Source organism: Physeter macrocephalus, chromosome 4 (assembly GCF_002837175.3).
Source record: "Physeter macrocephalus isolate SW-GA chromosome 4, ASM283717v5, whole genome shotgun sequence".
Taxonomy (NCBI): domain Eukaryota; kingdom Metazoa; phylum Chordata; class Mammalia; order Artiodactyla; family Physeteridae; genus Physeter; species Physeter macrocephalus.
This window is the reverse complement of record NC_041217.1, coordinates 33074004-33086281: the sequence shown is the minus strand read 5'-3', so window position 1 is coordinate 33086281 and position 12278 is coordinate 33074004. Positions and strand designations below refer to the sequence as shown.

General features: G+C 36.3%; 1 protein-coding gene across 1 annotated transcript in view; it reads left to right on the top strand.

Annotated features, from left to right (window-relative positions):
- Nucleotides 1-12278, top strand: part of FLVCR1 (FLVCR choline and heme transporter 1) — a 38164-nt gene that overhangs the window by 17792 nt on the left and 8094 nt on the right. The window contains exons 4-6 of the mRNA XM_007109756.4: nucleotides 9366-9433; nucleotides 10132-10235; nucleotides 11870-11980. Coding sequence (XP_007109818.1) covers nucleotides 9366-9433; nucleotides 10132-10235; nucleotides 11870-11980 — 283 coding nt within the window. The remainder of the gene's footprint in view (nucleotides 1-9365; nucleotides 9434-10131; nucleotides 10236-11869; nucleotides 11981-12278) is intronic.

Below are 12278 nucleotides of genomic sequence, written 5' to 3'. Positions count from 1 at the left end.
TTTTTGATTTCCTCTTTGATTTCTTCAGTGATCTCTTGGTTATTTAGTAGTGTATTGTTTAGCCTCCATGTGTTTGTATTTTTTATGTTTTTTCCCCTGTAATTGATTTCTAATCTCATAGCATTGTGGTCAGAAAAGATGCTTGAGATGATTTCAATTTTCTTAAATTTACTGAGGCTTGATTTGTGATCCAAGATGTCATCTATCCTGGAGAATGTTCCGTGTGCACTTAAGAAAGTGTAATCTGCAGTTTTTGGATGGAATGTCCTATAAATATAAATTAAATCTATCTGGTCTATTGTGTAATTTAAAGCTTGTGTTTCTTTATTAATTTTCTGTCTGGATGATGTGTCCATTGGTGTAAGTGAGGTGTTATTAAAGTCCCACACTTTTATTGTGTTACTCACGATTTCCTCTTTTATAGCTGTTAGCATTGCCTTATGTATTGAGGTGCTCCTCTTTGGGTGCGTATATATTTATAATTGTTATGTCTTCTTCTTGGATTGATCCCTTGATCATCATGTAGTGTCCTTCCTTGTCTCTTGTAACATTCTTTTTTTTAAAGTCTATTTTATCTGATATGAGTATTGCTACTCCAGCTTTCTTTCGATTTCCATTTACATGGAATATCTTTTTCCATCCCCTCACTTTCAGTCTGTATGTGTCCCTAGGTCTGAAGTGGGTCTCTTGTAGACAGCATATATACGTTTTGTATCCATTCAGTGAGCCTGTGCCTTTTTGTTGGAGCACTTAATCCATTCACATTTAAGGTAATTATCGATATGTATGTTCCTATTACCATTTTCTTAATTGTTTTGAGTTTGTTTTTGTAGGTCCTTTTTGTCTTTTGTGTTTCCCACTTAGAGAAGTTCCTTTAGCATTTGTTATAGAGCTTGTTTGGTGGTGCTGAATTTTCTGAGCCTTTCCTTGTCTGTAAAGCTTGTGATTTCTCCGTCTAATCTGAATGAGATCCTTGCTGGGTAGAGTAATCTTGGTTGTAGGTTCTTCCCTTTCATCACTTTAAATATATCATGCCACTCCCTTCTGGCTTGTAGAGTTTCTGCTGTGAAATCAATTGTTAACCTTATGGGAGTTCCCTTGTATGTTATTTGTCATTTTTCCCTTGTTGCTTTTAATAATTTTTCTTTGTCTTTAATTTTTGTCAGTTTGATTACTATGTGTCTTGGCATGTTTCTCTTTGGGTTTATCCTGCCTGGGACTCTCTGTGCTTCCTGGACTTGGGTGGCTATTTCCTTTCCCATGTTAGGGAAGTTTTTGACTATAATCTCTTCAAATATTTTCTCAGGTCCTTTCTTTCTCTCTTCTCCTTCTGGGACCCCTATAATGTGAATGTTGGTGCGTTTAATGTTGTCCCACAGGTCTCTTAGGCTGTCTTCATTTGTTTTCATTCTTTTTTCTTCATTCTGTTCTGCAGCAGTGAATTCCACCATTCTGTCTTCCAGGTCACTTATCTGGTCTTCTCCCTCAATTATTCTGCTATTTATTCCTTCTAGTGTATTTTTCATTTCAATTATTGTATTGTCATCTCTGTTTGTTTGTTCTTTAATTCTTCTAGGTGTTTGTTCTTTAACTCTTCTAGGTCCTTGTTAAACAGTTCTTGCATCTTCTTGATCTCCATTCTTTTTCCGAGGTCCTGGATCATCTTCACTATCATTATTCTGAATTTCTTTTTCTGAAGGCAGGTTGCCTGCCTTCACTTCATTTAATTGTTTTTCTGGGGTTTTATCTTGTTCCTTCATCTGGTACAAAGTACTCTGCCTTTTCATTTTGTCTATCTTTCTGTGAATGTGGTTTTCGTTCCACAGGCTGCAGGATTGTAGTTCTTGTTTCTGCTGTCGGCCAGCACTGTCTTCTTTTGTGAGTTCTCCCAGGGTGTTTTTGGTCCTTTATAAATTGTAGTTCTGACCACCGTAAGCATATGGAAAATGTCATCAATAATTCCTTTCTTTGACCCCGTGCAAACTGTCATCTATTTTGACTACTCTATCAAAGTCTCATCCTTCTAGGTCTTTCAGCGTAGCAGACAGATATTCCTCCTAACACTGTAGCTTTGACTGCAGGCAGCAACACATTGTGTTCCCTTCAGAGTTTTCTGACAGAGTATTCTTTTGTCCTTATATTAACACTGTTTATTAACCAATACCCCCTATTTCTGTCTTACTTGCCTTCAGAAGTCCCTCACTGCTATTCTTTTCTTTATATTTTTTGGGGGCAGTGCACACAGGAGTATATAATTGTTTTGTAAGTTGTAACAAATTATGCTGTGACCTAAACTCTTACCCTTTTACTGGGATTAATTCCCCCCACCCTTTTTCTTAGTGGAAATTATTAAATACAAAAGTAGAACATTTAATTTAATGAATTCCTAAGTATCCATCATCACCCAGCTTCAACAGTTACCTACAGTTCACCAATCTTGCTTTTATTTCCTCTGCTTTTTTTCTGGAATATTTTACCTTTTTAATTTTTTTTGGCTTTGGCCACACTGCAGTTTGTGGGATCTTAGTTCCCCAACCAGGGATCGAACCCAGGCCCTTGGCAGTGAAAGTGCAGAGTCCTAACCACTGGACAGCCAGGGAATTCCCTGGAATATTTTAAAGCAAATACCAGATGTTATATCATCTCATAATTAAATACTTCAGTTCCTTTTCTTAATTTTGGTTACCTCCACTGCTTAGCTTAAACCTGAAATTCATAACTAGGAAGTAGAGAAAATATAGTGGCTCACTGTTATCTAGTAGAGCAAATTCATTTTTTTAGCCTCTCATTTAAGGTGGCTTCTTTCCTTCTTTTTTTTTTTTTTTTTTTTTGCGGTACGCGGGCCTCTCACTGCCATGGCCTCTCCCGTTGTGGAGCACAGGCTCCGGACGCGCAGGCTCAGCGGCCATGGCTCACGGGCCCAGCCGCTCCACGGTATGTGGGGTCCTCCCGGACCAGGGCACGAACCCGTGTCCCCTGTATCGGCAGGCGGACTCTCAACCACTGCGCCACCAGGGAAGCCCTTCTTTCCTTCTTTTATACCTCATTGTTTCCCAATACAAAATTCTCTTTTAGCCAAATTTATAACCAACCCTGTGTCACATACACAGACACACAAACATGCCTTCTCATGCATATACACTGTTAATTCTCATCTCTGTAATACATTTTGTGCCATTATTTCTTTTATCTGAAATGTGTCCTTTTTTTCCTTAAGCAGTCCTATAAGAGCTAGCTTAACGTTTACCTCACTTATTGTTCATTGTATTATTCATTCATTTATTCATTTATCCTACCAGTAATTATCAAGTATCTACTAAGTGTATAATAGTGCCCTAGATGCTGTGTGGATTAGAAAGAAGCATGATACATGATTTCCACCCTGAAATAATTATAATTCAATTGAGGAGATAATGTAAACCTCTGAAAAGTAAACAATAGTGTAAAAGTTATTTATCAGAAAGGTAACAAAATAAGAGAAGTTGTATGGCGAGTGCATGCTAAAGGCCTTCAGAATACATAATTGGGACCATATACAAGAAAGGAAGGGGTGTGGATGGCAGGGAGGGCATCACAGCATAGATGGTGGTTGAGGCTGGCCTTGAAGGACAGGTTAGATTTGGATAGACAAGGGGGAAGAGGGTAATGGCATGAGCAAGGGCCTTAGATGGCACTGTCTCTGAATATTCTGATTTCTGTGGAGCTTTTATGTGTTTTATAGCACATTATTTAGCACCTGATTATGCATAAATAATTAGGTAAAAATTTGTTTAGTTGTTTGAAATTTGTAAAGGACTTCCATATATATTATTTCAGCTAACTTTTTGAGATAGAAAGATTATTATACTTATTTTAAAAATAAAGACCTGAGTTCTCATTTCTTTTTCTTTTTTTAAAAATATATTTAAATATTTATTTATTTGGTTGTGCCAGGTCTTTTTTTTTTTGGCTGCACTGGGTCTTCATTGCTCTGTGCAGGCTTCTCATCGCGGTGGCTTCTCTTGTTGCAGGGCATGGGCTCTAGGCGCGCAGGCTTTAGTAGTTGCAGCATGCAGGCTCAGCTGTTGTGGCACACAAGCTTAGTTGCTCTCTTGCATGTGGGATCTTCCCGGATCAGGGATTGAACCCATGTCCTCTGCATTGGCAGGCGGATTCTTAACCACTGTGACGCCAAGGAAGTCCCTGCACCAAGTCTTAGTTGTGGCACGTGGGATCTTTGTTGCCACGTTCGGGATTTTCATTGCAACATGAGGGATCTTTAGTTGCGGCATGTGGGCATCTTTTAGTTGTGGCATGTGGGCTCTTAGTTGTGGCATGCGGGATCTGGTTCCCTGACCAAGGATCAAACCAGGGCCCCCGGAATTGGGAGCATGGAGTCTTAACCACTGGACCACCAGGGAAGTCCCCTGAGTTCTCATTTCTTAATTCTAAATTTTATTTGTATAGAATTTAAAAGGTACAAAGGACATACAATGAAAAGTCAGTCTTCTCCCATCTCTATCCCCAGGTCATCCACTCCCTGGAAGGAATCACTGTTACCACCTGCAACTTATTTGTTATCATCTGCAATTTATTTGTGAGGCTAGTATAACCTTGATATCAAAATCAGACAGGGACAGTGTAAGAGAAAAATTATAGGCTAGTTTTACCTATGAACCTAGATGTAAAAATCCAAAATAAAATATTAGAAAACCTAATCCAGCTATTTATAAAAATAATAGTGCATCCTGACAAAGTTGGGTTTATGTCAGGAGTGAGAAATGATTTAGTACTAGAAATGTATGCATATAATTGACCACAGTAAGAGATCAAAGAGGAAAATTTACCCAATGGCTGAGGAAAAAGCATTTGATAGAATACAATACCCATTGGTTAAAGACTCTTAGCCAATTGTGAGAAAAATGAACTTTCTGAACCTGATAAAGTTTATCTACAAAAACCCTATAACCAACATCATTCCAAAGGCAAAACCTTAGGAACATTACCCTTAAAAATCAATAAGAAGTATTCTTAAAACAAGGATGCCTATTGTCACCACTTCTATTCAACATCCAACTGAAAGTCCTGGCTGGCCCACTAATACAGGAAAAATGAAAAGTATATGAATTGTAAAGAAAAAAGATGCTATTATTTGCAGATAATACGATTATGTATACCAGAGGTCAGCAAACTGTCTTAGGAGCCAAATCTGGCCATTGCCGGTTTTTATAAAGTTTTGTTCGCTTACATATTGTGTATGGCTGCTTTTGAACTACAAGAGCAGCAGAGTAGCCACATCAGAGACCATATAGCCTGCAAAGCTAAAATATTTACTACCTGGTCTTTTACAGAAAATGTTTTTGCTAACCCCATGGTCTACAAAATAATTCAAGAGAACCTACAGACTCTATTAGAACTAATAAGGATGGGTTCAGAAAGATTATGAGATACCTAACAATGTGAAAATATCAATTGCATTCTTATAAAAAGATACCTTTTATAATAGCAACCAAAAGTATAAGATGCATAGGAATAAATCTCCCCAAAATAACTTAATGTAAATCAGCTATACTTAAATGTTAAAAAATAACTTTATAAATTATAAAATTATAAAACATTGAAAGACATAAGAGAAGACCTCAGTTAAGTGGAGGGATATATCATGTTTTTGGAAGACTCAAGATTGTAATAATGCCAGTTAACCTTACAGGACCACTATATTAACAAATGCCAGTTATGGATTTAGACTGATGGAAAGGCCAGACACAGACACAGGCTTCAGAAACTGAACAGAGTTTACTTGTTGAAGGAATTAGAAAGAGGGAGTTGGGAAACCCTGTGGAGAGTTCAATAATATTCCCCAGAACAGTTGGAGAAGTTTCTTGACTTGATATTCGTCACCGAAGGGGTGTATAGTTAGGGAACATAATGTCTGAATGAGTGAGAGTCATATCACACCTTTTGGAATTGTACCTGTCCCCCTCCATGCCTAGTATTATATACAAAAGATTGGAGCAGACTTGTATGTGGGATAGTCTGGATAGGCACTACACGCCTAGGACAGGTTTTCAGGATTTTTTAGTGTCCAAAACTCAGGAACCAAATAAACCAAGAAACTTTTTTTTTTTTTTTTGAGTTAGGACTATTTGGAGAAAGCATGATCCCTCACTGTCCCCATCTGTAGCTACTTGCTATCTGAAACTCAGACAAATACCGTACTCTAGATTCAGCTAACAGTATTCTTTGCTATTATAATTCTTTCTCCAGATTCTGGCTATCCTCACTGAGGTCTGGAATAGATTTGAGATCACCGTAGGGTTCAGTGCAGTAGAGTACACTCAAGCCTCAGCACAGGCCTCCTTTATTTTCCTTGGCCTCCTCAGGCTAACCTAGCTGGGTCCCTATGCATTCCTGAACTCAGTGGGAAGTGAGTAACAAAGGCTAGTTACCCAGGGGTTTTTGATAAGATCTTTAGACCTAGGCCTCATCTTGCAATCTCCAACTTAAACAGGTTTGTAATAAAACTTGGCTAATTCTGAAATTACTGTGAGATAAGTAAGGGTCAAGAACAACAATGGTAATTTTGATAAAGAACAAGGTAAGGAACTAATTCTCAGATATCAAGATTTATAGAGCCGTGGTAATCAAGATGTCATGTATTAGTAAGGGATAGACAATTAGATCACTGGAACAGAATAGAGAGCCCAGAGACCTGGCGCTGTGTATCAGTTGGCATAGGCTAGGTTGTATAATAGCAATGAAACCCCACCAAAAAAAATCTTAGTGGCCAAACACATCAAAAGTTTATTTCTTGCCAATGCTACCTGTTCACTGTGAGTAGGCAGCAAATTACTCAGGGATCCAGGCACATGTCTCCATGATTACTCAGGTAGGAAACGAGAAGTATCACTTTTACTCACCTTTAAAGTCATATGGCCATGCCACTAAGTGCCTGGATAGAGAAAAACTAGAATATTTGCAGACAGCTGTGATGACTAGAACATTATGCATATATGAAAACTTGATACTTTTAGAAGAGAATCTACATAGTAAATTGTCCTGGGACAATCAATTAGCCATAGAGGAAAAATAAGGTGAAATTAGAAAATGAATTGTGGATTAAAGATCAAAGGGTAAAAATCAGAACTTTAATTTTTTTTTTTTTTTTTTTTGGCCACGCGGCACAGCATGCGGGATCTTAGTTCCTGACCAGGGCAGGGATTGAACCCGTGCCTCCTGCAGTGGGAGCATGGAGTCTTAACCACTGAACCTCCAGGGAAGTCGCCAGAACTTTAATGTTTTAGAAGCAATAAAGGGAAGGGAAGGGAACCATCTTTAGTATTCTTAAAAGAATTTCCTAATGCAAAAAACATAAACCCTAAATAAAAAGATTGGTAAATATATACATTAAAATAATGATATTTTCTAAAAAGACATGACATAGGCTATGAGAAAATGTCTGCAATGCATATAACCAACAAAGGCTTCGTAGCCACAATATAAAAGTGACCCCTACTAATCACTAAGAAAAGAACAAACAGTCCGGGGAAATCAGAAGACATTTATATGTTTGTGTGTGTATATTGCTCATGTATGATGCTCAACCTTACTAGTAATTGAGGAAATTCAAATCAAAACCAAAGTAAGATACAATATCCCACACATTCAGATTGGCAAAAAAAAGAAAAAATTTTTTAATCTGATGCAAACAAATTTGGCAAGGATGTAGAGTAAAGGAACTCTGTTGGTAGTACAGCAAGTCCCCTACATATGAACCTTCAAGTTGTGAACTTTCAAAGATGCAAACGTGCATTCCATCAACGTCAGGCGTGAGTGAAATTGCAGCTTGCCCTCCATCTCCTATTGCTGACGGTCCTTCAGCTCTACCATCTCCCACCTCCTCTCCCTCCTCCAGTCAGTAACTCTTCTAGTCTGTTCACTCGTTGCCAGACCCTGTATGTCAGCTGTTGTACTGTACTTCTGTACTTTTCAAGGTACTGCACTATAAGATTAAAAATGTTTTCTTTATTTTTTGTTTGTTTTTTGTGTATTATTTGTGTGAAAAGTATTATAAACCCATTACAGTACAGTACTATATAGCTGATTGTGTTACTTGGGTACCTAGGCTAACTCTGTTGGACTCACGAACAAATTGGACTTACAAACCCATTCTCGGAACAGAACTCCTTCATATGTAGGGGACTTACTATATAAACTGGCACACCCATTTTGAAGAGTAGTTTGGCTATATCTAGAAAGTAGAAGTTTTACTCCTAGGTGTATACTTAGAGAAACCCTTATACATAAGAACAAAAACATAGTATTTATTGCAACATTGTTTTAAATAGAAAAAAACTGGAAAAAGCCTTAACATGCCTATTGACTTAGGACAAGAGATAATTAAATGGAAGTATATTCACACAATGTACTATTATACACCAGAGAAAACTGATGAGCTAGAACTAAAAGTATCAACATGGTTAAATCTCAAAACCATGATATTGAGTGATATGAGCAAATTGCAGATGGATACTAATACCATATTATTTATATACAATTTAAATACATGCAGAATAATTCTAACTATTGTGTATTGATACACATGTTATAATATCTACGATGATAAACACCAAGATCAGGATGGGGATTACCTCTGAGGAAGAATAGGATTAAGGAAGGTCTAAAAAAATGAATCTGCAGCAAAGATGGCAAAATGTTAATGTTTAGCAAGAGGGTGATGAGTAAGGGTATTTGTTAAATTAGTCTCTGTACTATTTTGTATGCATGAAATATTTAATAATAGAAAAACAATAAACTTAAATTTCAGTTAGGTTGAAAGACTTAGACCTAAAGTTACACAACATATGTGAAGAAACTCCATGATTCAAACCAAATCAAATCAAATCAAATCAAACTCCATATGATTCCTGATAACCAGCTGTTTTTATTTTTCCTTTTTAAGTATTCTTTAATTAACATAGTCTTACTAATTGCCTTATAAGTCTTTGATGCAGGGGTGAGCTCTCTGAAAGAGGGATTCTGTCTTAATGCTTTAACATTCATTAGCTTGTGTAGGCGCTCAGGAAGCAATCCATTGCTAGATTGCTGTATACAGTGTTATGCATGGGACTGTGATTTCTGGTCCATATGTCTGAATCTAAATAATAGTAAATGATGTAATGACAGAATTTTACAATCACAATCTCTAGTAAGTTTAGGTGTTACGTTGATCAGTCCACATCCTGAAAGGGAATAGCAAGAGGTCTTAATTTTTTCTGTCAACTGTCTAAGAAGACATTGTATTTTCACAACTGTCACAGAGTGTTCCATATTACTTTATGAACTAGTACATGGTACATTGATAGTTTTATCTTTATTTATTGTAGGTATCATGACTGGAGCATTTTATTCAGTCTCAACATTATTAAATCAAATTATACTGACATATTATGAGGTAAGCTTCTGCCTATATTGTGTTGCATGCCTGGCCAAGAATTTTTCTTTAGCAATATAATTCCTGTTAGCGTGATCATAAGGCTGAAGATTTATGACCTTGTTGCTATAAAAGATTTATATTTGTTTTCACTGAGAATACATTTAATCCAGTTTATAAAACAACATGGAAAGCAGAAGTCATTATTGCTTTGACAATACCTCAGTCTTTTTAAAATGTTTTTTAAAGAGATTGTGTGACTGGTTATATGAAAAAAGATAAAGAACAAACTTTAAAAGAAACCAACACAAATATAAAGACATAAATATCAAGCTCTGATCTCTCTTTGCTTTTGAAAGGAGAATGCAGTTGTAGTATGTAAAAGCTATCAGCTTAACTTCCTTTTCAGACATCTGTAAATTACTTAAGAATTCTAACAAAAATTACTGTACTTCTAACCATGGAAGATCAAGAAAAATTCCCTTTTTGATTTCTCCCATATATCAGGGGTTTTTTTCTGTTTTAATGTACAATGTCCTTTAATATGTGCTTTACCTGCCTCTACCCCATTCACCTTAACACATGTACTGAATTCTTCATGTTATATTGTATGCTTAATTTTATCTGCTATTTCCATTGACTTTGAGAAGGTATTGGAATGTGAAGGATCTGTTTGAATTAGAAGTATCTGATCAACTTCTTTTGAAAAAAATTTTAAGGGCGAAGAAGTGAATGCTGGAAGGATTGGGCTAACGCTAGTATTAGCTGGAATGGTGGGCTCTATTCTTTGTGGTTTATGGCTGGATTATACCAAAACATACAAGTAAGTGAAAGTAGGCAAATGTATGGTGTACACAACCTAAGGTATTTTGGTTTTAAAGGAACCTTTACTTTTTATTTTAAGAAATTTACAAAGTGTTATTATTACTAAAAGACTTGGATTCTAGACACTCTTAGGTTCCCTTAACTTCTTCTTCTTTTTTTTTTTTTTTCCCTTAACTTCTGAATACAGTAGTCTCTGTATTATCTTATCGGTCATGTTTATTTCAACTTTGAGAACTTGGATACCTTATGAACTCTCCTCCCCTCTAATAATACTCATATATACCTCTTCAGAATGGATCATTTTTATTCTAAAAAGGGCCCTTTCTGAGAAACATTTGACTTCTGACAGAGACTTTATATTGCTCTTTTCTCATGTTACGAACTTAAAAACAAACAAATAAAAAGTTGTTCTTTCCTATCAAAAGGCTTTTTGGTAAAATGTTTTTGGCTAAAATGCCCCCAAACTGTAGTTCCACTTAACTATAATACTGTAATACATAATATGAAGATGCTATATTAATTATACATCTATATGGAACCAGAAAAATGCTAATACAAAAGAAAAAGTGAGTAATACCAACTAGGAGACTGAGAAAGGGGTTTCAGAGGCAGCATCTTTTGCACTGGGCCTTAAAAGAATAGCTATATTTCAAAAAAAAAAAAAAGAAGAAGAAGAATAGCTACATTTCTTAACAGACAAACTTCCCATCTGTTTGGGAGAAATGAATGAATGGAACTATGAATGAATGAAGTAATGGAACTATGTCCTCTGTGCCTTTCAAGGCCTAAGATATATTTGATACCATTATCTAAACCCTTTCAAAGTACTGCTGATCTTGAAATTCTCCAAGATAGTTCTTGTGTAATTTAAGACAGCACTTACTGTGGCTTCATTATTAGGTAATGGTAGCTGAGTGTAAAACCCATTAAATTTGTAGATGAAGGGAGCATATGTAAAGGATTTATATTTATTAATAGTCTTTGGTCCATTTTATAATTAGGAAACTGGATTGGCATAGAAATGTTCTTTGTTGCCCTGGCTTTCTTCTCAGGATAACTGCCATTCATTCACCAAATTCCTGTTATGTGCATCACTCTTAGCTAGGAATCGTGGGAAGTAATATTTGATCCCTGTCCTTAGGACCTTTGCAGTCTAATTGGGAAAAATAAGGTGTTCACATATGTAAAGTTTAATAATAATATAACACTAAAGTAGATGTCAAGTGCCAATTATGTAGATAGAAAATGATTAGGGAGTTTGGAAGAAAGGAGAATCTTGTAAGCTGCAGTGGTTAGGAAAAGCATTTTGGAAGAGGTGGAATTTGATCTGTATCTTGAAATACAGATAGGGAACTATCCCATTTGGTGGCACAAAAATGATTTTATCCTTATGAGTTTTCCTTCTTGTCTGAGCATTGGATATGATGTGAGTTTTGTTGTCTCTTGCTGCTGAAACTTAAATTTAATCTTTCAAGTCCATGCCTTGGTGGAAACATTTTCCATAGATAAGAAGGGGTTAATCTTGAAATCTGAAGGATTTATTACTGTATGGACAGAGCATAGCTAGACATGATTTTTATGTGCCTAAGAAAATCAGACAAAATACTAACAATTCTGTTGTTTTTGTTTTAGACATACTACTTTGACAGTTTACATTTTGTCTTTTGTTGGAATGGTTATATTTACTTTCACACTAAACCTTGGACACATTATCATCGTGTTTGTCACTGGAGGGTTGCTTGGGTAAGCATCACATGTGTTTAGGAGGAATGATAGCATGCTGTTATAATTCTGAAGTACTACTACTGTGGTTTTTAATTTTTTAAAGTTCATCCAAAAGTTCTTTAATATTTATTTTTTTATTTTTTAATTTTTATTTGTTTAACGTCTTTATTGGAGTATAATTGCTCAAAAGTTCTGTAATATTTTAAACCTTAAGAATCTGTCTTGGGCTCCCCTGGTGGCGCAGTGGGTGAGAATCCGCCTGCCGATGCAGGGGATACGGGTTCGTGCCCCGGTCCGGGAAGATCCCACATGCCGC